The following is a 27,978-nucleotide window of genomic DNA, read 5'->3' as shown; positions in this document are numbered from 1 at the left end:
AAGAACTGTCAAATACTTTCCTAAAAGCCCAATTCTTTGTCCAACTGAGGTATTCTAAATTACTAAAAGACTAATGCCACGTACACACGATAAGAAAATCGTACGAAAAAGTTTGCGGAACCACTGATCGAACGATTTTCTCTTCTTTGATGAGTAGGATGTTTTAACTGATAACGATATTGTGAATGAAAAAATCCGGTTGAACAACAGTGAAAAATGTAGTCGTTTCGCATACAAATGACTGATTTTCTATGCAGTGGTATGATGGTCGTACGAAAAAAATCTATCAAGCGCTATCATGCATGAGCGGAAACAGAAGATAACCCGGATGTTTATGTCCAAGGAATCTTCGTAAACACGAACAAAAAAACCAAATGTTAGAAGTAGATTGGCCTAATGAGATAATGAAAGCAGAATTCTGCATATTATATTTTATGTATCACTATTTATGTATATAGGTAATGTAATAAAATATATTATACTCATTGCTGGTAATTGTTGTGTATATTGCTTGTTCTGGCCGGAAGGGCGTGGCTACAAGGTCACATACACACTGCATCACTTCCACATGTACAGAAGATATCAACACTACGTATTGCCCGACTAACAATTTTTTTTAGATTGGTTAATGTAGGCCATGATTTCGACCAAAAAATCAATGCCTCTTGGTCGTTGGATTACCAATTGGTCGATTTTCTAATCGTGTATTCCCACCTTGAAACTGAACTCCAGGCAGATATAATTATACAAATTAGCACAGCTCTGTAATACATCAATAAATGTGCTGCTTCTCCTTTCACTGTGCAGTCAGAGATTTATGAAGATCCAGGGCAACCAATGTCAGAGGAAGTGGTATGAATGATGCTGAAAAAATGTACTGCAAAGGAATTCTCTGGATTGAAGTGAATATTGGAGCAAAAGCTAGTTTTATTTTATCTTTTACCTGGTTGTTTATTTTTATCTTGGTATTTTTTTGCTGGCATTCTGCTTAAGACTCCATGCACACTGGGTGTTTTGATAATGCTGGTAACGTTAGCTGTGTAAAGTCACATTAAAAACATGAGGTTTTCAGCTGTTTTTTTTTAGCATTTTTGCATTAGCATTTAGCTGTGTTTTGCTGCATTTAGCGGCATTTTCCCAACTTTGCATTTTTTTAGACAAAAAAAAAATTTTTTTTGATCAAAAAAAGTCCCAGAATTCCGGTTTGCAGTGTTTTACTGCATTTTTCAGCATTAGAGCATTTTTACAGCTAAAAACTCCTCTAGAAACCCACTAGTACTGAGTTTTTTTTCCAGCCAAAAAACGTCCCTGCCAAAAAACATTGATTACAGTTTATGTGTGCATGGATACATAGGATAACATGCTGGGGGGTTTACTGGCTCTAGAAAAAAATGTCAAAAGCCAAAAACAGCAGCTGTAAAAACGTCCAGTGTGCATGAGGACTTATTGTTAGTTTAAACATTGTGCTAGATGCAATATGACAACAGTCTGAAAATATGAATACAATCAGAAATATTTTTTTATAAACACAAAATTACATTATTATTGACAGAAGACAGTCAAATGTCTATGAATGCAGATATCATTCATTTCAGTGGGTCATTATTCTATCCCTGGAAGGAGGGGAATCCACATTGTCCCCATAGATGGGATGCATGCTTGGGAAAAACGGCGAGGAGCTGTAGTAATGGGATGGAACAACAACCTCATCTGGGTGGAAGTAAGCCACGGTCTGTAGAGTGAAAAAAAATAGTGTGTTAGTAGAGTTATAATTACTAACATTCTTTCTCTGTCATCGAATTCTTTGCATTTAGACAAATGCAGCAGGAAATCAATAGGAAAAAGGGTAAAAGTATTACAGTCTAACTCAAGGTTTCTCAATCAGGGTTCCTCCAGAGGTTGCCAGTGGTTCCTTGAGGAATAAGCAAATTCTGCCTCTCAGATAAGTTCTCCCTGACATCAACTGATCTTTTTAGAAATCTGTAAGGGGGTTAATCTTCCCAATGATCGCAAATGTTAGGAGCCATCACACTAATGTATCTTCAGTTGTAGTTATGGTAACTTTTATCAGGGGGTCCCTGAGGCCATAAAGTTATTTCAAGGGTTCCTCCATGTTGACAAGGTTGAGAAAGGCTGGTCTAACTGCTTGCAGTCTTGTTGAAAGGCACTGCACTCAAAACAAATATCAGTAAACAGTATAACATGCATCATGAAATTTCAAGATACAGTCATCAAAGGAAAGTCATTTTACAATATCAAGATCATTATTGTAAATTGATTATTGTTTTAACATCTAAATCTATGCAGGATTCTAGCTGCAAGAGTTCCTTCACTCTTTACAACTGTCACAGCTAGTGTTATACAGTTTCAGCCAAGTAACTAGTTAAACCCTTTTAGAATTTTCTATGTATTCCTTTTGAAAGCCAGTTGTAAGGGGTATGTATAACTTTCTAGTTGAAAAACAGAACCTTAACCTCCCTAGCGGTTTGATTATGTCCATATTTCTGTGCTCAAAGCGGTACATTTTTTTGCATGGAAATATGTAGTTTTTTTTATTGTAGGCCTGTCATTTTTAGGAATAACTCACTGAAATCTGTCTGAACAAGAGTCTAATAAACATCCCGGGTATGTTACAATTTGAAACACGAAATCATAAATTATAATTTAATAAATAATCATAAAAAATAATAATATATTGTAATTCAATAATATAACTAAACCAAAAACACTGAAATTTGAAATAAAGCCCAAGTTCGCACATCACTGAGCAAAGTCACAAAATTGTTTTCAGTGTCTGATGGCGAATTTCCCCACGAATCATTATCACTCAATTCTGCAAGTTGTTCTGATTTACTATCACTGTTCTCTAGCTGGTCTAAAACCGCTTTTGACCTAAAGGGACGCTTTTTGGACGCCATGGACATTTCTCAGTTTCCAGGCAGAAAGAACGGTAAAAATGCAGGCAGGGCGCAGGACAAAGCACTAGGGACAAAATGTATGTGAAATGGTTTGACACAGTAATGTAATACTATGTGATTTTAGTGATTTTAGTGAATGTCACTTTTTGTCATTTTCAAATTTCCTGCCGTTCCGTCCCCCGTACGTCCCGACGCTCGCAGGGGACGGAACCCAGATGACGGCATCTGCCGGAGGACATTGCCGGGGACACTGCAGGAGAGACATCGCGGGAGCGCAGGACAAGGTAAGTGAAGAAGAGATCCCGGAGCAACGCTGCATGGTAAGCCCGAATGTAGCACGGGGTTACCGCTTGTGGTACTGAAACTTTACCCCGAGCTACACTCGGGAATACCGCCAGGGAGGCTACGTCACCGGTCACACTGCTGTGATTTAAAATTGCACAATTTGTGTGTAATTTCAGCGTGACTTCATGTGCGATTTGTGAAGACTTTATTGCTACTTGTGAAGATTTTCAATGATTTTTTGCAATTTGCAATGTGATTTCCATTGCAGACTGTAAAGGTTTAGATCTCTTGCTGGGCTGCAGTACTGCTAACCTGCTAATACTGCTAAGACCACTCAATGGACAGAGCTTGTTAGCTGTGCTAAGATCTTGTGTCACTGTACAGAGCCAAGACCCACTGTTTGGAATATTATGTGATAAACTATTGGCAATTAAAGCTAGATTTTAGGCAACCAGCCAAATATACCGTGGGAATTTACATAAATGAACTGTCTTAGGAAATTGTACTTCTGTCCAGTTACTAATTTGTACACCTCTGCCAGATAGCAAAGGGTGACAACACCCTGTTATAGTTTAAAGCTGGTCATACATTATACAATTTTCTTGTACAGTTATCCTTTAGATTTACCAAAACCATATAATATGAGTTCAAACTGATACACTTTCAATTTGTATGTAATCAGGCAGGCCCTTGCACTACACAGTTGAAGGTAAATCTAAAGGAAATTGAACAAGAAAATCGTATAATGTAAGGCCAGCTTAAGAATACAGTGTTGTCACTTTCTAGCCCTCAGGCAATGGAGGAGCAGCAGCATACTGATAAGCAGCATACTGATAAGGCTGTGCATAGCCTGCTCTCTCCTCCTGTCAGTGTGTTTCATGTAAATATATGTGCATTCAGGAGCAGAGCCTGCACTCCAGTTTTAAGTGGTGTTTTTATATTTATTTTTATTTAAGCTTATGAAATGGAAAATATCCTCCAGCCCTTGTCCTTAGCTTCCTAATACACTAACCTGTGTACCCTTTCCTTTTCCAGGTCATAACTTAGCTCCTTTGGCAGCTACGACCTCCCATGCCGTCTACAGCCCAGATGGTAAAAACCTAAGGCCATCTTGCCTGTGCCTGTGCACTGACATTCCATAGACTTAAATGGAAGATAGCTCTGGTAGTATGGACATGGCCCACTCAGGTCTAGGGACATTAGTGTACAACTGTGGGCAGCCTGACACTAAATTCTTTGAGAGCATGGGAGGCATCAGCTGTCGGAGTAAAGGCCTGCAGGTAAGGAGCGGGATGGATTGTCACAGATTAGTGTACTGAGGAGGTGAGCTTAGGGAAAGGAGCTGGGGGATTTTCTCCAGTTCATGAACTTGGCCTTTAATGAAGAAGTATCATGCTGCACATGCATTGTGGTGAACAGTACTTCTACAGCTGAATTTGACTTCCACTGAACAGATACCATCATGGCAGAAAACTCTATACTGCAAGGTCAAGGCATAACACACACAAGCACTATAATGCTCCATCAGCACCAGGACTCAAGAAACCTCCTACAAATTGTTAACATGTTGGTATGCTACACCAGACAGGTTAAAGAGGTGGTTTCCCCAGACATCATGCTTATGTTGGCGCTGTGAGTCAGCTGAGGGCTCCTTGTTCCATGTCCAAGGCTTAAGGCATTCTGGGATGAAGTTCGAGAGTTGATCTACTCTAATATGGAGACTGCATTGCCCTTAACTCCTGAATGTTGCCTCCTCCATATTTCTGAGTGCTCGTTGAAATCGTACAAGAGATCCTTGGAGCGGCACCTTTTGCATGCGGCTAAGTCCTTAATTCCCAGACATTAGAAGACCACTCACACTCCCTCGATTCAAGACTGGATTAGAGAGGTTAATGTTATTACGGAATTGGAATGGACACTGACTATGACTGCTGACTTGGTTCCCAGGTTTCACAAATTGTGGTCCAGTTGGTATGCTTTCACTTTTTCGTAAAGATATAAAGGGCTGATGGGCAAATAGCTCTTTTTCTCTTTTGGACGTGTGGGTCATGCTGGTGAATTCTGGGTATCTCTTGTGGAGATGGATCTGTCCCTACTTATGCTATTTTCTTGCTTTCTTTCCTAGCTTTGTTCCTCTGTTGTTACTTTTCTTTCTATTAGACTTGATGATTGTTCCTGCAAATTGTGAAACGTTTTACTATGTGAATGCTTTCTAATGTTTTGATTATGCTACTGAGTTTGCTCTGAAACTAATTTGTAAACTGTGTACTACATCAGGGCTTAAAATTTCAAGTCCTGAGCTACTAGCCAGGCCTTAGAGTTACTCGCCACCAACAAACACACATAAACAGAGACACCTGTACACACACACACAGACATGTACACACACATACACACACAGAAACATATACACACACGCACAGAGACACATGTACACACACATACAGACACATGTACACACACACAGGCACGTACAGACACGCATACACACAGATACATGTACATACACAGAAATACACACGCACATACACACAGAAACATGTACATACATACACAGACACATGTACACGCAGACACATGTACACACACACACGGACACATGTACACACACACATACATGCAGACACATGTACAGATACACACATGTACATACACACAGACACATGTACAATTGTACACGCATACACAGACACACACAAACACACACACATGTACACACACACACCACCACCCCCCCCCCCATAAAAAGTTGCAGTACTTCGTTGTTCACTCACAGAGCTGGGTACTGCACTCTAGGGGGAGGCAGAGAGCACAGCACACACTCCTTGCTTTGCTTTCACTGCGCTCAGCTATTGAGCAGTCTGATGGCTCCCAGTGCCAATGACAGATCTGGTTTGAGCTCCGAGCCTGCTCAGCAAGACGGCCCTGGGGGACACACTCGCCCCAACCATAATTTCCACTCGCCATTAGAGAGCAGGAAAGTGGAAATTTCAAGTCCTGTACTACATGATATGATAATATGCTATGCTTTCTTGTAGCTCACTCTTGTTCATATATTCTGCTTTTTCTTTCTGAATAAAAGCCAAATGTTTTAAAAAAAAAGCACTATCAAATTTTTACATAAAAAACCCAGAAATATTTATTTATTATTATTATTTATTACAGGTACTTATATAGCGCCATCAATTTACGCAGTGCTTTATATATATATATATTGTACATTCACATCAGTCCCTAACCCTCAAGGGGTGTACAATCAGGCAAGATGATCTCTAGCACAGCAAGGGGTTGGATACTTTTGGGCTACATTTTAAAGTGACCTTCTGCTCTCAGCTGAGCTTCTGAAAAGTTACTTTTATGTAGCCTCAAAGCTGCAGTGCTGAATGAAGGGGATCTTGTAAGTACTCTGCATGTGACTGACATTTTTGTTTCACACAATTTGGACAAATGTAAATTATTTAAATTAATTTATCAAAGGAAGGTGGTATTCATATTTACTACACATATTTGTGTTATTTAATAGACAGAAAAGTTATGATGGTGTGTGGGACTTACCAGTGGAGGGTATTTATAGAATACTGAGTTGTTGATGTCAATGGGGTAAGTGCTCTGTATGTCTGCATCCCTTGCATTAACTAGGCGAAAATACAGCTCTGCATTTTCCAGCTAAAAAATAATAAATATATATTTACCATAATATAATGTAACAAAACAAAGTTCAAAAACAAGTTACAATTAGTGTATCTTTGTAAACTACTGTATATTCTGTCAGCAAAAAAAAAGACACAGATGGCTTACAAAGTATTAAATTAATTACCTGAGGCACCCCATTCAAGGCTCCTGAAGTGAGCGATGGTTTCACAGGAAGTGTACGAATTGGAACTTTCCATTGCCCACTGATAACCCTGTTCTGATAATCAAAAATGTCTACTTTTACCCATCCCCGAGGTATTAGACGACTGACTTCTTGCCCATAAGGATCATAACCACCAGATGCCTGTAGTTCAATTATTAGTGAAATACTTGGAGAAGGACGTACTCTGTCAAAAGAAAACAGTTTGGAATGCATAGATATTGATAATCAATTTACTGCTAATTTCACTTTATGTTTTCAGTTTTCAGCAGCAGGAAACATTTTGTTTTTATATGTCACTTACTTTTAACAGGGAAAGATCTATATGGTTTACAAACATAAAAACTCATACAAAACTAAAAATGCACCTAACCAGTTCTACTTCCTTTCCATTTATTGCTAGCACATCTGGCTTTTGTTCACTACATACTGTACTCTTGCTTTTTGGTCAATTGTATTTTATTTTATTAAAATGCTTAAACATTTATAAACTGATATAATTGTTACTTTTATTTGTAAAAATTCCTATTTTACAACTGAGCATTTAATTTAGTGAGCTGTCATGCTTGATCCTTCTAGGTCACAAGTTTATTTGTTATATATCTCATTAAGTAGGGGAGGGAGCATACCACACCTCAATACCTCTACCCAAATCACTTTTTCAACCATTGTATAGAAGTAAAAAAACATTGACAGATATCATTGACATACAAAATACTTCATTTATTAATTAAAATTACAAAGAAACACCCACAAAAAAAGTGATTTGGGTAGAGGTATTGAGTTAAATCGATTTTTTCCTTTTTTCCTACATACTGAGGATCTAGAGGGAACCATCTATACTTGATATATTTAAAAAATGGACCGCGCTAAGGTCACAAATAGACAAAATAAACCGAGCAATCTTTAAAGTGATAATACTGAGCAAGATACAAATAAAATATTGATATTCAGTCCCAACATGTGAATAATTGGTGCAACGGTGCTGTATCTTTAATGGTGATACTCCATACTGAAATGACAAGTGCTTCACTGTGTTCACACTGGTGCCCCACATAGATGTAAACTCACCGTAATTTCATGACCACCTATCTCTAGGTAAGTTACACTCGTTTTTTGGGACTATCCCAGTTTGCAATCCAGTCCTGATGGCCGATATTCCTTTGCCTTATAACCGTGGTTGCTGGTAATAACCAACAACTTTCCACTAGATTTGCATCAATGTTAGGCAACTCCTCTCCTCCACAGGCAGTATTTCATATTTTCAGCATAAATCAAAACAAAACCAGACATCCCATAGTGTAAAACTGTATAAAACATTAATATGGGGTCAAACAATAGAAATGCCACTCACAAAAAAAGTGTCTTTCCTGGCACTAGGTGTATTCAGCTTTGTATATTATGAATGGGAGTTAAGATGGCCTCCACATTCCAGCATGTGTTCCAAATCCCGGAAGTGACCTCAGCGGAAGTTGTGTCAAAAGCCCTCGACTTTTTTTTTGTGAGTGGTATTTCTATTGTTTGACCTCATATTAAAGTTCTATACAGTTTTACACTATGGGATGTCTGGTTTTGTTTTGATTTATGCTGAAAATATGAAATACTGCCTGGGGAGGAGAGGAGTTGCCTAACTTGATGTACATCTAGTGGAAAGTTATTGGTTACTACCAGCAACCACGGTTATAAGGGCGAAGGAATATTGGCTGCCAGTCAGTGCCGCCTATCAGTGCCAATCAGTGCTGCCTATCAGTGCCAGTCAGTGCCGCCTAACAGTGCCAGTCAGTGCCGCCTGTCAGTGCCAGTCAGTGCCGCCTATCAGTGCCATATTAGTGCTGCCTTTCAGTGCCCATCAGTGATGCCTGTCAATGCTCATCAGTGCCTCCTCATCAGTGCCACCTATCAGTGTCCATCAGTGCAGCCTATCAGTGCCCATCACTGCAGCCTCATTAGCGCATATCAGTGAAGAAGAAAAATCACTTATTTACAAAATTTTATAACAAAAACTAAGAAAAAAACTTTTTTTTTCAAAATTTTCAGTGGTTTTTGGTTTGTTTAAGAAAAAATAAAAAAACAGAGGTGATTAAATACCACCAAAATAAAGTTCTATCTGTCCCAAAAAAATGATAAACATTTCACATGAGTACAGTGTTGCATGACCGCACAATTGTCATTCAAAGTGCAACAGCGCTGAAAGCTGGAAAATGGCCTGGGCAGGAAGGGGGTATAAGTGCCCTGTAGGCTAGCGGTTAGAAAAGATCAAATCTTTGGTGAAAACATTGATAAACAGACCCCATAGTAGGTTAAGAAATTAGGACTGCAAAAATATTTTTGAGAATGGACTGTAAAACCATGTTTGCAGACATAAAAATACAAAGTCTTTAAAACCATCTGAAAGAACATAATTTAAATTTGAAAGTACCTGGGGACAGCCTGCTTTGTAGCCAAAATAGCGATATTCTGTCTCTTGTTGTCATGGAACTTGGATAAAGCAGTCTCACAATAAATGGGAGGGAGGGCTGAAGGATTTCCCATCTCCTGCCCCCCATTGCAGAGACTCACTACCGTTCTGCATACTCGATAAGATGGATCAAGGCCAAGAAGATAGTCGTAAAATACCACAAAGCCAGCACTGTAACAAGAGGAACACATAAAACTGTTAAGTTGCAATATGTTCTCCATGCTGCTTTATGTCCTCCATACTTATTCTTTATGTTTTACGGACATTTTATTATATTTGTTATCTTTGCTGAACTTGCACATTTGACTTTGGTGCAATAGTGTTTTTAACCTTGATAGTCCAAGCAGAAACGAATAAGGAGAGAAAAGAGAGAGAAAGCAGAATTCCCAGGAAGCCCAGGAAGAAGTTTACATTTTTATTTGTTACAATCCTTAGATATTTCTTTCATATTTTATTATGTTCTTTTTTTATCTTTACTTTATTGTACTTTACTTTAATCTTTATTGTATCTCATATGCTGCGTAGATCACACCTTATTAGTCAGTTAATAGAATTTAAATAGTATTTATACTGTATATTTATATAAGCAGCTTATTGACTTCTTGTGTTTTTAAAGAAAATCTTTTAGAATATATCATATTTATTTTTATACAGTACCACAGGTATGCCATATACTGACTAATGCACAATTCTGATGTATTTTTATATAGTATTGTTAGCGAGGATGAAGAGGGATCAATTAGGCCCCTAAATTGCGTTGACTATCATTCTTAGTTTCATTATGAAAAAATATGAACTGGACACTGAACCATATATCTGTCAATCCGCAGACTAATGCAGTGTTAGGTGAAGATATCCTCTAGAACATTTCACATCCTCAGGAAGACTGCATTAGGTATTCTGTATCATTTAAAGAGTGGCTAGACTGTAGAAGAAGACTGTTCTGAGGGCAATCAAAGGGAATCTGTGATTACAACAATCCTGATATTTCTTGTGTGATGTCAGCTCTTCTAGACTTGGGTCTTCACAGGGGTGAGGAACAATGGAAACTTTTCTAACCCTTAAAGTGGTTGTACAGGTCAAGGTTTTTTATCTTCATATATTCTATGCATTATGGGGGAAAAAACTTGTGTGCAGCAGCCCCCCCCCCAGCCCCACTAATACTTACCCAAGCCCCTCTGGATCTAGCGATGTGCACAAGAGCCTTGGCTGATCATGGACTCTCTCTCCTCATTGGCTGAGAAGCAGGAGCCACTGGCTCCTGCTATTGTCAATCACAGCCGGTGAGCCAATAAGTAGAGGGGGGGCAGGGCGAGCCACTCTCTGTGTATGAATGGATACACAGAGTAATGGCTCGGAAGCTAGCTTGCTTGGGTGCTGGGGGGGGGGGTGCAGGACCGCCAGTGAGGGACCAAAGAAAAGTAGGATCAAGGCTGCTCTGTGCAAAACCATTACACAGAGCAGGTAAAAATTACATGTTTGTTATTTAAAAAAAAAACCTTTACTATTACTTTAATAGTACAGCAATCAGTCTGTGTTATATTTACATAGTATTCAAGGATACCCAGCAGGGATCTAGTTTTCTAATAGTAATCATCCATGGCCACTTTTTGTTATATAGAAAAAGACATGATTCCTGCAAACATGAAAATCCGGTACTTACATGGGGTCATATGGTGCTGGCTCCAGATTATGACTGAAGGTGAAATACACTTTACCAAGATTGGGGGAGTCTGGTTTGTTCAATTCCTGCAACATTATTTAATTATGTCATTTTTTTGTATACAATATGTTTACACAGCTATTCTGACAAAAAAATGTTCCATATACACTTTTGTTACCAGTGGAATTACTGTATCCATCTGAGGTTTCGCTCGGTGAACAGAGGTTTTCAGACGACGTTTTAGTTTCTGAATTTCCATTTCCTGCTTCAAGACTTCCAGTTCGGTATTTAAGGTCTTTATATTTTGGGAGGTGGGCTCTTTCCTGAATCTAGGGAACTGCAGACCCTTCTCAAAATTGGATGCAAAATCTAATGCAAATAAACAGAGAAAAAAATTGAGCTATTTCAAGTAATAATATACAATGGAATGTTTGTACCTAACAAGGAAACGTATTTATAAAGTATAAAAGTATATCTAAAACCAAAACCAGGTGCAATCATTGGAAAATATCTCCACTATTTCTGTTGTGGAAACAATTGTGAATGATGACATTTTCCAAGTGACAGTGGTCATGGGGCACATAGCTTAAACATTTTTAGCAAGAACACAGACAGTAATTATTCTTATTATTATTTCTTTTTTAGGGAGCACTGAATCATCCAATATAATTATGAAGACTGAATTATACTAAGCATTAGCATTTCACAAGTTTTAAATTATACTCTAATCATGAAAAACTGAATAGTATTCTGAATATTGCATATATTACAGTATTGTACAGAATAGCATTTTACATTGAAAAATGTATTTTTATATAATAGCCTAATCATGAGAAATTGAATGTTACAATAAATATAGCATACACCACAGTATTGTGTAGAACAGTGATGCATGTTTTGCCACATACGGTGGTGCCATTAAGGGTTAACGATAGCCCCAAGTTTCTGCTAAAGAGCAGCACATTTTATCAGCAGGTCAGAAAGGCACGCAGTTTTGTGAGCATTCCCCACCGGCACAAGTGCAAACCAAGGTAGGGTTCTTACAGCACCCTGATGACCCCTCCCACCAGCCATGATCTGCCTGTATTGCACAGAAAAAGTTGAGACCTACTGATGCTATCATTGGGTCTAATATAAGGTATGTAAAATGTATTTAGTATGGGGGTGAAGAGAAGGAGGAACCAGGGAAGGTAAAGTTTCAGCTTTAAACTTCAACTTTAGGGCTTAAAACATTCTATGTTTCATATTTATCCATGTTTTTAAAACTCCTTTTTACAAAAAAACAGATTATAAATATTATGTGAATGACCTTTAGTGATCCTTCAATAAAAGTATTTTATGTAACAATGGCATACTAAGAGCATTTTGGGTGTCCCTGGCTACACAAGACGAACAACACTGAAATTGATATTTTGTTTGTATTTACAATCCAGGAGATATGTTGTGGTTGGACCCAAATGATCAAAATTTCAAACAATGATGGAAATGTTATGTTTGGTGGGATGATCATATTAACAAAAAATCTGTAAATAAAATCACAATGCAACTCGTAATTGCATACCAGAGATGCTAGTACAATTGTCTGGTTCAGCTGTATCTTGCACTTTTCTTAGTAATTCATAGAACAGTAATACATTTTGGAGTAGCCACATTTGTGTGCTGCACGTTATAATTACAGATAAATGTTTTGGTGCATTTCACTTAAACTTTTTTTTGTAGTTTGCACAGAGTGGAGAGGGATTACAACACCTGTCAGGATTTTATTACTCTATGTGCCCCCTAGAGAGATTCATTCACCTTATCCATTTTTTTTTTTGAAGTCCGCAAAAGTGCGAAAAACGAAAACCCGTAAGTGAACAAAAAACGTGCTAGTGCAAAACCAACACAAAAAAGTGCACTTGGTGTGCTTTGTCCACCCCCGAAGGGGTAAGATCTCTTCCCTGATCCCCCGAGGCACGAAGCTCCTGACAGGGACTAAGGTTCCCATGTGGTCCTCCTAGCCAAAAGGCCTAGTGGACCCCTTTCCTTGTGGCTAACCTAAGCCAGCCACCAAGTACCAGGTAAGGGGGCTTTTCCAAAGAGAAACCCCCTAGGGACAGGGGAGGAAGGAACTAAAAGGCCACACATCCTCCCCCTAGACTTCAGGGCAGGCCCGAGGACCCACACCCTACCATCCGTGAGAAAAAAAACACACACATAATTGAAAGTTAAACAAACGTGGAAAAAAAAATTAATTAAATAAATAAGTAAAAAATAAAAAAGTGGCCGTGCAATTGTGCACTGGCTAGGCCCTGAGGCCCGTAGCATAAAAATTGCCCTGGATTTAGCCAAAAGGTCTAGCCCTAAAAGGCGCAGTGCAGAAAAAGTGTTTGGAGCAGTGACCATGTGCACGTTTCACACACGGGATCCCATCCCCATGTTCTACTAAGAGCACCCCTGAGGCGACCACTCAGGGGGCACTGTTCTGCGGACTCTCTGCCTCCCTGGCCCCTGGCCAGACAAGGTAGATCACTTCAAACCAGGAGTAACTGGGCCGCTCTGGCGTTCCTGGGGGGAATTACTCCCGGGCTCCAACTGCCTGTGGGCACCTCGGTTTCTGTTCCGCCCTGTATTAACCATCAGGACCCGCATCCTACCAGCAGGGGTACTATACAACCAAACATCCCCGCTGGTCCATTTGTCATATTTACCTTTATCACCAAAAAAACAGAAGTCAAGGAAACTCCCAAACTTTGAGTTGTCCTGAGGAAAGAGGGAACATCTCCCATTAGGGACATTAGTTCTGGCAAACTTGTTAATAACCAGAAATTCCCTTAACTTGGAGTGATTTCTGCCCACTTATTTTATGAAGGAAAGTCTCCACAATGGAAAACAGATGGCGAAAAAAACCTTGACAGGATTTATAACAATCCCTTTCTTTATCTAAAATGAAAAATGTTTTTGCCAGTCAGTTCTACTTTAAATTTATGCAAATTTTGCAAGGTGAATTTAAATATTGTCTTTCGTATACTTCTCATTATCAGTTGTAACTACGGGAGTGCCTCACCTATGTTTGTATACACTATACCAAGTGTTGCTCTTATTGCGCCACTTTTTTTGAAACATTAACAATAACTTGAATTAATCTGCAGTAGTCACTAAGCATAAATAAACACTTCAACCATTTGATAATTTCTTTATCAGGACATTGCAAACACATGCTGGTCAACAGCCAACAGAGTGCTCCAAGGGAAATCTTAAGGCATCTATAGAGAATCTGTGACTAAGTAAAACACCTATGTACACTATCATTCTGTACCACCTGAGCTTCATATTTATTGGAGTATATTATGTGATAATAGTTTGCAGGAGAGTGTCAGAAAATGGTTACTTCCATCATAGAGATATTTTGTTAAGCGACTGTTTCATTTAATAGAGAATGTATAGTAAGCACAGTGGGTTGGTGGAAGTGGCAGCAGAGGAGCTTCTTCCCCTAGGAGGATCCTTATACTGGTTTTGTAAGCCCCTATTCTGGAGAAGTCCAGTCCCTGCTCATGGCTTTCTGAGATCCCTCACAAGGATCAGCACAAATGCTACTATACCAGTGGCATTCTGATGAGTGCACATCCATAAAAGGTGGTGGAATTCCATCCTGGATCATGAGCACTTTTGAATATCCCACTTGGTATTGCTGCACCTTGTAGTACCACAGATTTTTTCACTAGATGAAGAGCACTTATATACCACCAGGCATTTCTGTGATTTATAGTACCATGGAAAATTTATATTTATCACATAATAATTGATGATATTTGTAGTGACACAGATATTTTTATTATTTGATTTATAAGATTTGATATGCTTTATTAGGTCCATGGGCGGACTGACCATTTGGAAACTCGGGCACTGCCCGAGGGCTTGGGGTCAGAAGGGGGCCCCCATGAGATGCCCCTGGTACCTTTCTTAGGCTTTTTTTGGTGTGGTTTGAGTGTGGGCAAGGACACAGGGGCCCCATGGTCCCCTATTGCCCGGGGGCCCCATGAGTTGTCAGTCTGCCCCTGATTAGGTCCATATCACATTGATATTGTATGCTCACTTTATTCACTTAAGCACTGTATGATTGTATTGGAGATTTATATTTAGCGCTGCACTTTTATCTGTATTTAGTATTATGGGTTTCGTTACCTTTGCCCAATTTGTGCTAGCAGCTTTTATACTTTCTGCGCTTGCCTTACATCTTGGGAAAAATAATGATTTGATCCCCTGCAGATTTTGTAAGTTTGCCCACTTACAAAGAAATGAAGGGTCTATAATATTTATCATAGGTGTATTTTAAATGATAGAGACAGAATATCAACCAAAAATCCAGAAAAAACACATGATATGTTATAACATGAGTTGCAGTTCAGTGAGTAAACTAATTATTTGATCCCTATGCAAAACATGACTTAGTACTTGGTGGAGAAACCCTTGTTTGCAAGCATAAATTTAAGACGTTCCTTGTAGTTGTTTACAGGGTTTGCTCACATCTCAGGGGGGATTTTGGTCCACTCTTCTTTACAGATCTTCTTTAAATTCTCTGTCGCTTGGCAACTCGAAGTTTCAGCTCCCTCCCTACATTTTCTACAGGATTAAGGTCTGGGGACTGGCTAGGCCACTCCATGACCTTGTGCTTCTTTTTGAGACACTCCTTTGTTGCCTTGGCGGTATGTTTTGTATCATTGTCATGCTGGAAGAACCATCCATGACCCATCATCAGTGCTCTGGCTGAGGGAAGAAGTTCTCATCCAAGATTTTACAATACATGGCCACATCCATTGGCCGCTCAATGTGGCAAAGTCGGCCTGTACCTTTAGCAGAGAAACAGCCCCAAAGCATAATGTTTGCACCTCCGTGCTTGACTGCAGAGATGGTATTCTTAGGGTCATAGTCAGCATTTTTCTTCCTCCAAACACAGCGAGTCGAGTTAATGCCAAAGAGCTAAATTTTGGTCCCATCTGACCACAGCACTTTCTCCCAATCCTTCTCTGAATCATTTAGATTAGACATGTGCAAAACAATTTAGTTTCATTTCAATTCGAAATCTAAAAAAATTTGTGTAGTTGGATTCAGTAAATTTGTCCATTTTGTTTTCGGGATTCCTTTCGGTAATTCATATTCGAATTCAATTCAATACATTTCGAGCAAATTCTAAAAGTAGTTCACATTCGAAATTGGTTCAACCTAATTCGAAATTGATTCAACAAACTTCAAAAAGTCTTTCAAAAATCGAAAAGATTTTAACCGAATTCGAAAACATTCTACCAAATTCGAAAAGTAAAACTGGCCATACATGTGTAGATTTTCATCTGAGAATATTCACTTCAAGAATATTCTTCAGGTTTTCTTAGTGAGATTTTTAGACTGATCATTTCTTTGTGAGTAGGCAAACATTCAAAATCAGCAGGGGATCAAATACTTATTTCCTTCACTATACAGCTGTACTCAAAGCTTTGTATACCCTGGCAGTAATCATGAAATTTTACATTGATATTGAACATATGACTGCTCATGCCAATACAATGTCTTTTATATAAGGATATTGATCATATAAGGCCATTTATTATCACATAGTTGTTTGGCTACTTTTCAAATCAAAATGATAACAGAAATCACATAAATGGCCCTGATCAAAAGTTTACATACCCTGGAAGGTTTGACCTTGGTACATCCACACAAGGTGACAGACACGAGGTAAAATGGCAACTAAGGATTAGTTTTGCACATATGAGGCTTTTTAAGTTGCAATTAGTGTCTGTTTATAGTCAATGCTTTGTTAGCTCTCATGTGGATGCACTGAGCAGGCTGGATACTGAGCCATGGTGAGCATAAAAGAACTGTCAAAAGACCTGTGTAACAAGGTAATTAAACTTTATAAAGATGGAAAAGGATATGAAAAGATATCCTATTCCAAAGCCTTGAATATGACAGTCAGTACTGTTCAATCATCTATTAAGAAGTGGAAAATTCCGGGATCTTTTGATACCAAGCTAAGGTCAGGTAGACCAAGAAGGATTGCAGCAACAACTGTCAGAAGAATTGTTCGAGACACAAAGAAAAACCCATAGATAACCTCAGGAGAAATACAGGCTGCTCTGGAAAAAGACAGTATGGTTGTTTCTGGTTTAATATATTTATTGAATTTTCCAAAACAAAAACAACAAGCTCATGGTTCGCTCTCACAGGGGCAGAGCAAAACAGTCACATTTAACAACTATTACCAGTAGGCAATGAATAATGTTAAATCTGCAGAGGTGTGACCATATCCAGTGAGGACCAGTGGGAAGCCAACATTGCTATTATCACCAAACTGTCCTCTAAGAAGTGACAATCCCCGCTGACAAATATCAGCCAACGCAAAGGGGTGTCAGTCCTTAAGGATACTAGACATCTGCATGCTGACCATCATAGCAGTCATTTGGATTTTCACACCCTGAAATACAACCAAGGGAGTCTCCAAGCTTGAGCTATAGTGTGTTTGGCAGAGAAAAAAAGATAGAAATTCAATTGATGTTGGGATATGAAAAGGCCTGGAATAGGGTAATGCAAAAGAGCCAACCTGGCATCCTTGTGCACTGTCACATGAAACAAAGTCTGCAGCAATCCGAAGACCCTGGACCAAAAGACTATCAGCCATGGGCACGACCACCAAATGTGCAGGACATCCCCATGCTGACTGCAGTTCCTGAAACACCTGTCGCTGATGTTTGCATATGCATGAGCAATCTGAGCCGGGACCCAGTACTACTGCAGGAGAACTGTATAGGCGGCCTACAGGGTAGTGGTGTTGAATAAGCATTTTGCCACCATCTTCCAAGCTTTGCTCCAGTCCTCTCCCTCAATAGGTGACCCAAGATCTTGCTCCCATTGAGCTACATAGGAAAAGGATGTCAAGAAAACCCTGCAGTTAATTGAGGAATAAGGTGTGGTTGTTTCAAGGAGCACAATGTGACGATACCTGAACAAAAATGAGCTGCATGGTCGAGTTGCCAGAAAGAAGCATTTCTGCACCAATGCCACAAATAAAGCTTGGTTACAATATGCCTGACAACACCTTGACACACCTCACAGCTTCTGGCACACTGTAATCTGGAGTGACAAGACCAATATAGACTTCCGGTTCCGGCGCCGGATGCTGTAGAACGCGGGACCCGCGGCTCCCGGGATCCCGGCTCTATAAAGCCTGCCTACTGCCTCGGGGACCCCCAATATATAGCCTTGGGGTGCCCCTTACCTTCCTGCAGCGGCCCCAGCATGGAGCGGTACCTTTTGTCCGGCCATGAGTTGGCGGCCAGAGCAGAGGGATGCGGCTCTCCCCCTTCTGCAGCCAAGATGGCCGACGATGCCTGTCACAGCATGGACACAGGCACAGAGCGGGATCGCAACGTGGGAGCAGGTATGACAGTGCCTCTCCCCATCATCCTCACTGCCTCTCCACTCTCTTCTGGCATTGATAACACTCCTGAACAGTATGTAAAAATAGCTCAGGCAGTGTCCTCCATCCTGCTCCCAAACATTACACAGGCTGTAGATAGAGCTGTCAGCTTTTGCATGGAACAGCTAAGAAAAGATTTAGGCGATCATTCTAAACGTTTATCTGAGGCTGAGCAGTGCGTATCGGATTTAGAAGATGAAGTCCATTCAATGCAAGCGGTTACATCACAATCCAATCGTGTACAGCAAAGTATATTGGATAAAATCGACGATCTGGAAAATCGATCACGTAGGAATAACCTACGCATTGTGGGTCTCCCAGAATCCTTTAATACAGGTTCTCTCCCCGATCTCTGCTCAGCACGGATCCCTGCAGCTTTGGGCCTATCCTCCTCTTGCCAGGTAGAGAGTGCTCATCGCCTGGGCCCCCCATCTAACGAGCGTCGTGCGCCACGCTCTGTGATTGTCCGCTATCTCAACTATGCTGACCGCGTAGCGATCCTCACCTCTTTCCATAACTCCCGTTCTTTGCAAATTGAGGGTCACAAATTACTAGTATTTGCGGACTGCTCACAGGAAGTATCACGTAAACGGAAAGCATTTCAGCATGTTTGTGCCACTCTTTACCAGAAAGGAATAAAGTTCACATTAGCATATCCGGCCACGCTACGTTTCACTGCACCATCTGGGGCTTCTAAATCTTTCGTTCATCCTGAAGAAGCCCACCAATATCTGCAAGACCAACTAAATGACGGGGATCAGTTGCCGCAACCCGCGGGTAGAAATTTTGGTCCCAGAGACCAACGCAGCCCTTGCAAAGACCCCCCTAAACGTCAATGCACCAATCCAGGGTCCTCCAAATCTCGCCTGCCTTGAAGGTCTGAGAGGCCATCGGTCTCTTCTCAACTTCTTCAAGCCTTTCTCCTGGTCCGATTGGTTCATTTGGAATTGTTTTACTTTTTTTTTTTGAGTGGATTCTCTTGCTATTTTCTGATATGCTAACACACTCAAAAGTATGAGTCTATTGGCTGTTCAGCACGAGCTGTTTTTTTTTTATACTATCTGATGTTGAGGTGTTTCCTCGTACTCACCTGTTTCAATGTTACTGTTTAATTTACCTATATGTCTGATTTTACTACTTCCTTACTCCTGCATGTGCCTGGTTCCATATTTCAGCGGTGCTGTGGATGGCGGGGTGCTGGAGCCATTGTTGGGAATAAGTTTGAGGGACGCCCTTCCTCATCTCAACAATTCGTCTCTGGTCCCTGGGGCAGGCCCCTCCCCTGCTATTCCCGGTTACGCGGGTATTGGTGGAAACAGCATGCGGAATGACGTGAAGTCCTGTATACTGTACTGGTATATTGTATGCTTTGATTTTTTGTTGGGCTCACTCAGGGCCCTTGATCCTGTCTCTGTCTCCTCTTCTCTTCTTTCTTATCTCTACTTCTTGGGAGAACTCCTTTGTCCTTTGAGACCAGATTCCAATCACCCCCAGTAGTCCAACACAACCGCGCCATTAGTTCCTACATCTCTAATTGGTACGACTCTTATCCTTTTATTATATATATCACAACAGTTAAAATGACACGTATATTTTCTTGGAATGTTAAGGGCCTCAGATCTCCTCACAAACGCATGGCGATACTAAGACACTTGCGGCGATTACGCGCGGATATAGCTTTGCTCCAAGGAACTCATCTTACCCAATCGGATTTTGCCCGTATGCGTAAACTCTGGGTGGGTCATGTCTTTGGCTCCTCCTCCTTAAATAATAAGGCTGGGGTACTTATTCTTATACACAAACGGCTTAATCCTGAATTAATTTCCATGGACGCTGACACTGAGGGCCGTTTTATAGCAGCACATATTAAACTCGGATCCCAAGAGCTGGTTCTCTCCAGCTTTTACGCACCCAACTCCCCGACGAGACAGGTTTTCCAAGCCCTATCGTCTCGGCTGGCGGCCTATATTCACAAGCCACTCGTCATGGGAGGGGACTTTAATTCCGTTATGCAGGAGCAGGAGGATAAATCACAGAGTGTTGAACGTGGACTTCGCTCCTCTCAGGTCTCCCGTCCAACACCTACTTTAATATGTAGCTTCGTTGAAGCAATGCAAATTACAGATATATGGCGCTTAACCCATCCGGACGGCAAAGAATACACTTTCTATTCTCCCGTTCATCATTCTTTATCTAGAATCGATTATATTTTCGGTAACTCCGTATTACTGCAACATGTTGTATCATCTACCATACATGACATAGCCATATCGGATCACTCTCCAATTTCTATTACTATAAATTCTCTAGACCCTACGCCACATCCTAGGATATGGCGCTTTCCTTCGTTTCTGGCGAATAATCAGGAGCTCTCCTGGCAGTTACAAGACACATGGGCAGACTTCCAAACTACTAATGCGGCCCATATTTCCAATCCAAATTTGTTTAGGGATGCGGGGAAGGCGGTGTTACGTGGTAAAATCATTGCTTTTACGTCCGCTTATAAAAAAAGAATTTTGCACAATTTTACTGAGGCTAGTAACCTTCTTAGACTGACACAAAGAGTTTTGGCAGAATCCAATACGCAGGAAAACAGGAAAGCTTGGGCGGGTGCTAAAAACCAATTTGACACATGGGCGGCAGCTCAGGAAACACTATATCACTCACACCTTGACTTACAATATCATAGGTTTGGTAACAAACCAGGCAAACTACTGGCGCGCCTGTGTAGGAAGCCTTTCACCCCTACACAATTCACCTCTCTTAAAGGCTCCCAGGGGGCACTTAAACAATCTCCGGAAGAGATCATATCTATTTTGGAAAGCTTTTATGCAAAGTTATATGGGCCGGATCCTATTGACCACGAACAAGCGCACTCCTTTCTGGACAGTGTAAATCTACCTCAAATAGATCCAGTAGCACTGCAATCTCTAAATGCCCCTATATCACAAGCGGATATTTGTCTAGCTATTAGATCTTTAGCTAATGGCAAAGCTCCGGGTCCGGATGGGTACACCTCTGAATTCTTTAAACTTATGGACAAAACCCTCTCTCCTACTCTACAGCTGGTTTATCAGTCCATTCAGGAGAGTGGGCTTTATCTCCCATTGGCTTCGCAAGCCCATATTAAATTAATAGCTAAAAAAGGCAAAGACCCTTCGGATCCTGGATCATATCGTCCCATTTCCCTCCTTAACCTAGATGCAAAGATCCTTTCTAAAATCATAGCTAACCGTTTGGCCATTATTTTACCCTCGCTTATTCACCCTTCTCAAGCGGGTTTTATAAAGGGACGCTCGGCCACGTCAAATATCCGCAAAGTGCTTACAGTTTTGCATCAGGCTAAAAATAATCCTCTACAGGATCTAGCGATTGTCTCTCTTGACGCTGAAAAAGCCTTTGATAACGTCAGTTTTCAATGGCTCAAATTAGTTCTCGCTAAATTTGGCTTTTCCAATCCATTTACACAGTTAATTCAGGCTATGTATACTGCCCCAATGGCCCAGATAGTAGCGGCGGGAAAAATATCCAACCCTATTCTATTACCTAAGGGAACAAGGCAAGGGTGTCCATTATCCCCCCTGCTTTTCAATCTTGCATTGGAACCTCTAGCCCGTTTCTTGTTATTTCAATCACACCTCCATGGTGTTCCAATTGGTCAACAGGATCTTCGCTTAGCTTTATTTGCTGACGATATATGAATATTCACTTCCAACCCGACTCTAGATTTACCATATATCCAGACGGTTTTCTCAGAATTTCGGTGCTGTTCGGGCCTCCGTATAAATTTTGCGAAAAGTGAGGTTCTTCCCCTATACCATGCTCGACTTCCTGATTGAGCCTGCAACTCTCTCTTTAAAATTAATACTAATCATATTACTTATCTGGGTATTAAAATTGGGAAATTAGCCTCGGCCCTTTATTCTCTGAATTATTCGCCAGTCATTCAAAAAATTTTAGGGGAATTGGAAATGTGGAAAGACCTGCCGTTATCACTCATGGGTAGAGCCCATCTCTTCAAGATGACGAGTTTTCCGAAGCTTTTATACCCTCTCCAAACTATCCCACTCCTGCTCAAACATACGGATATAGTCAAGCTAAACAAGGTGATTTCTAGTTTCTTATGGAGGGGGCGCCGCCCGCGCATAGCTATACATAAGTTGTTTCTCCCTAGATGTGAGGGCGGACTGGGCCTCCCCAACATTAGACTTTATAATCTATCTTGCATTTTACGGGTGTGTATAGATTGGCTCTCCCGAACGTCTGTGTTCTCCAATTACCAACTTGAATTAGCCATGGTGAGCCCGTTCGATCTGTCAGCCCTTCTACATTCTAATTCCAACTCACTACCGGAACATCTTAAACATAATCCACTCATACGGGACACACTCTTTACATGGAGGGAGGTCAGACGTAGACTAGGAGTTTCTCCCTGGCTATCTCGTTTTCTTCCCATTCATCACAATCCTTCCTTCTCTGTCTCTCAACAACATGCAGCTTACGATCTGTGGTACAACCAGGGTCTTAGACTTGTCAGCCAATTGTATGACTTTGCATCAGGATCTCCCCTTCCAACAAATCCTTAGCTCGTTTGAGTTGCCTTCTCATCATTTTTTGTACATTTTACAAGTCAGGAATTTTGTGCAATCCATAGCACGGAATAAACCCACTCGTTTCTGCACAACTGTGATAGAGGTCCTTGTAAGGAATCAGAAATATAACATATCTAATATTTATAATCAATTGTCTATGCAATACGCAACACCGCTGGAATCCTCCACTTTCATCAAATCGTGGATCCGAGACTTTGACAACGCTTTCACTGCGGAACAACTACTCACAGGCTTTAACATGACCTGTGCGTTCAACACAAACAAATTTTGGCGGGAGCAGCAGTTCAAAATTATGCACCATGCTTATATGCCCTGTCTGTACTCACGTTCAGACTCAACGATCTCTACGTGTCCGCTCTGTGGTTCATATAAGCCGTCACTTCAGCACAGGTTCTGGAGTTGCCCATTGGTCTCTACCTTCTGGAACCAACTTTTGAACTTTATGCTCTTCATCACTACTCTGCCGTTACCTAGAGACCCACTGCTTCTTCTTTTCGGTAACTTGGAGGCTTCCGTCTCTGCTGCTCCACATCAGCACATTGCTATGCTCAGAACTGCCAAACCGTGGCTGTCCACATGTTTGATGGCTGCGAGAAGGTCTATTCTAAAAAAATGGGTTTCCAACTGCCCGCCAACCATCTCGGATGTCAAATTGGAACTTAACTTCATACTTCGTTTGGATCGGCTCAGCATCCATATCTCTCCATCCACATCAGGAGTGGAAAAGTTCAGCCGCAAGTGGGGTCAATATGTTTCAAGAATATTTCCTACCTCGGAGATCCAGCTCCCCTCCCAAGGTTTTCTAACCTTGTCCTAACTTAGTCTCTAGGCGATTCCTGATGCACTGTGTTTTATTTGTATTAGGGGGCAATTGATTGCTAAATTACCTTCTCTAAGTTTTCCTGGAACTTTACTCAACTATTTTGGCAATCTGCCCCTTTTTCCACCTTGGCTTCTGTTTTTTATTCTCTCTCTCTTTCATAATCTCGCTTCACTGTTGACTCTTAGTGAAGCGTCCCCGTAATAGCACATTTTCACACATAATGTAGAGCTGCTTCCTATTATATTATCATATTATCTTAATATCCTACCACCCTATTATCTTAGTCTCCTCATTTCTATATTCCGGCTTGTCCTCTTGGTCTTCTAGTCTCTGATCTTTGGTTACACAATTCCTTGTCCTCCTTTTCTCCTTCTTTTCTTTCCTGTCCGTATACTCCTTTCTAGGCTGGTTCCCTCAGCTCCTTGTTCTTTTCTCTTCACTGCTCTATCTCGATTTTCTATTCTCATTTTTCCTCTACTTCTTACCCATATACACGATGACCTTCCTCTTGGTCATTTGACAAATGGTCAACATGGAATACATGTGCGGATCTCTATTTTGCTCATACATACAAAGGTATATACATGTACCTTTCTAAATCCTGGATACTCTATTCTTAAGCCCTTGCAACCTGATACATCATACGATGTCTCCTTTCCTATAAGTAACTTTCTCCTTCCGAAATTCATCTGATTCCTCTTTGTCTCTCTCGGGGCTTGGGCAATTTGTTTATGAGAACAATTGTTATTTCTTGAATTTTTCACCTGCTTTGGCATGTTGCCACGCTATGAATACTGCATAAATTCACCGTTGGTTAATGTGTGTATACAATAAAACTAAATAAAGTTTATTTAAAAAAAAAAAGACCAATATAGAGCTTTATGTTCACAACCATAAGAGCTATGTTTGGAGAGGGGTCAACAAGGCCTATGGTGACAGGAATTCCGTCCTCACTGTGAAGCATGGTGATGACTCACTGATGTGTGAGCTCGAAAGGCACAGGGAATCTTGAGAAAATTGATGGCAATATGAATGCAGCATGTTATCAGCAAATACTGGCAGACAATTTGCATTCTTCTGCACGAAAGTTGCGCATGGGACGCACTTGAACTTCCCAGCATGACAATGACCCTAAGGACAAGGCTAAGCTGATACTCCAGTGTTACAGCAGAAAAGGGTGAAGGCTCTGGAGTGGCCATCAGAGTCTCCTGACCTTAATATTATCAAGCCACTCTGGGCAGATCTCAAACATTCATGTAAGACGACCAAAGACTTTGCATGACCTGGAGGCATTTTGCCAAAACGAATGGGCAGCTATACCACCTGCAAGAGTTCAGAGCCTCATAGACATCAATTACAAAAGAATGCACGCTGTCATTGATGCTAAAGAGGGCAATAGACAGTATTAAGAACTAAGGGTATGCAAACTTTTGAACAGGGTTCATTTAATTTGTGTACTTGTTGCCATGTTTTGTTTTATGATTGTGCCATTTTGTTATGACCAACAGTTTAAAATGAATCTGATAAGAAATAAAAGAAATATGTTTTGCCTGCCACTCATGCTTTCTTTAAAAATGGTACATACTGTATCCTGGGTCGGCAACCCGTCGATCACAGTCTACCTGGCGACTGCAGGCAGGTGACAGGTAGACCACGAATAGGTCCCTGCGCCACCAACCCCTACCTTTTAGGTGCTGGTCCCTCTCCTCCCTTACCCCAGCCTCCTCCGCTGCTGTCATCCTCAGTGTACAGAGGAGAGCGGTAGGCAGCACAGCTCAGGACGGAGGGCAGGAAGGGGAGCTGGCCAAATGAAATTTTTATATTAACCCGTAGGTGATTGGTTGCTAGGGCAGTCCTAGCAACCAATTACCAGCTTGTTAATATGAAAAATTAGTTTGGCCAGCTCCTCCTTCCACCCTCCTTTCTGAGCTGTGCTTCCACTCTCCTCTGTGCACTGAGGATGACAGCAGCGAAGGAGGCTGGGGGAAGGGGGGAGATGCCATCAGTCCAGAACTGTGCTATCTTCCACTCTTTTCTGTACAGAGTTAGGATAATGCTTGGGACACTGCTATACGAGGGAAGGGGAAGAGGCAGAAGAAACTCCACCCCCCCACTAGTGTCACCTGCCCTCCTTCCCCTCCCATGGACAAGTATTTTGAAAATCTGAATTCCCAGCAAGTGGCTAGGGATTGGGATTTTACTGCCCCCCTACCCTTGTGCCCTAAGGCAGCTGCCTAAGCAGCCTTATGCTGGCGCCCTGGGTGCCTTAGGGTGCCAGGGTGGGGGGTGGGGGGGAATCCAAATTCCCAGACACTTGTTGGGAATTCAGATTTTTAAAATACCTGTCTTCAGACGATCCCATTTATTGTCCTCCCGGAGTAGCTGAAAGTTAGCATCTCCTCTCCCAACCACCAGCGTACAGCTACTGCAGGAGGAAAATCCAGGGGATTGGCTCTAGTAAATGCCTTCCCCGCTGCCCCTCCTGTCCTTGTTCATCATTTTTTCTGCTGCCTTGCCCCTCCCCTTTCAACAGGGCTTCTAAAAATATGGTGAAAAAAAATAAATAAAATTGTAAAAATAAAAATAAAAACTACTGACACCATCCACTGCCCTACTGACACTGTCCACTGCCCTACTGACTGACACCATCCACTGCTCTATTGACACCATCCACTGCTCTACTGACTGACACAAACCTCTGCCCCACTGACCATGTCCACTTCTCTACTGACTGACACCATCCACTGCCCTACTGCCTGACACTGTCCATTTTTAAGGTAGGCTAGGCTTGTATTTTTTACAGTGACATTTGTTTTATTATAATGTTCTATATTTTCCTTACTTTTTAGTTAGGCTTTGCTAGTTGATTTTTTTTGATACTTTTTTTTTAAATGTACTTCGGTAATCTTTGAGCTCTTTCATGTAGTTTAAGTGGATCTCCACCTCTCAAAAGTTGCCTACCCCTGCTGTATACTGCATTACCCATTCTCCAAGGGTATGCAAACTTTTGAGCACAACTGTGTGTGTATATACAGTGAGGAACAGAAGTATTTGAACACCCTGCGATTTTGCAAGTTCTCCCACTTAGAAATCATGGAGGGGTCTGAAATTCACATTGTAGGTGCCTTCCCACTCTGAGAGACAAAAAAAAAATTCAGGAAATCACATTGTATGATTTTTAAAGAATTTATTTGTCTTGCACTGCTGAACATAAGTATTTGAACACCTAAGAAACAGCAAGAATTCTGGCTCTCACCCCACAGTCAGTCAGACGCCAACTACTACCATGGGCAAGTCCAAAGAGCTGTCAAAAAACACCAGAGACAAAATTGTGGACCTCCACAAGGCTGGAAAGGGCTACGGGGCAATTGTCAAGCAGCTTGGTGAAAATAGATCAACTGTTGGAGCAATTGTTAGAAAATGGAAGAGGCTAAAGACGACTGTCAGCCTCCCTCGGACTGGGGCTCCATACAAGATCTCACCTCGTGGGGTATCACCGATGATAAGAAAGGTGAGGAATCAGCCCAGAACTACAAGGGAGGAGCTGGTCAATGACATGAAGAAAGCTGGGACCACAGTTTCAAAGGTCACTGTCGGTAGAACACTACGCTGTCATAGTTTCAAATCATGCATTGCACGGAAGGTTCCGCTGCTCAAGTCATCACATGTCCAGGCCCATCTGAAGTTTGCCAATGACCATCTGGATGATCCAGAGGAGGCATGGGAGAAAGTCATGTGGTCAGATGAGACCAAAGTAGAACTTTTTGGTCTAACTTCACTTGTCGAGTTTGGAGGAAAAAGAAGGATGAGTTGCATCCCAAGAACACCAACCCTACTGTGAAGCATGGGGGTGGTAACATCATGCTTTGGGGGTGCTTTTCTGCGAAAGGGACAGGATGACTGCACTGTATT

At 41.2% G+C, this 27,978-nt stretch overlaps 1 protein-coding gene across 1 annotated transcript in view; it reads right to left on the bottom strand.

The window, feature by feature from the left end:
- Positions 1 to 897: 897 nt before the first annotated feature.
- The window catches only part of LOC149467975 (coiled-coil domain-containing protein 17-like), a 97,045-nt gene continuing 69,964 nt past the window's right edge, over positions 898 to 27,978 (bottom strand). The window contains exons 8-13 of the mRNA XM_089670872.1: positions 11,356 to 11,546; positions 11,178 to 11,263; positions 9,476 to 9,685; positions 7,021 to 7,243; positions 6,759 to 6,869; positions 898 to 1,732 (exon numbers count right to left, since the gene is read on the bottom strand). Coding sequence (XP_089526998.1) covers positions 1,592 to 1,732; positions 6,759 to 6,869; positions 7,021 to 7,243; positions 9,476 to 9,685; positions 11,178 to 11,263; positions 11,356 to 11,546 — 962 coding nt within the window. The 3' untranslated portion in view covers positions 898 to 1,591. The remainder of the gene's footprint in view (positions 1,733 to 6,758; positions 6,870 to 7,020; positions 7,244 to 9,475; positions 9,686 to 11,177; positions 11,264 to 11,355; positions 11,547 to 27,978) is intronic.

The sequence above is a fragment of the Staurois parvus genome, unplaced genomic scaffold (assembly GCF_062004578.1).
Source record: "Staurois parvus isolate SC_StPar_1 unplaced genomic scaffold, SC_StPar_1.0 ptg000096l, whole genome shotgun sequence".
Lineage (NCBI taxonomy): Eukaryota > Metazoa > Chordata > Amphibia > Anura > Ranidae > Staurois > Staurois parvus.
The sequence above is the reverse complement of the archived record's forward strand: the minus strand, read 5'-3'. Positions and strand labels throughout refer to the sequence as shown.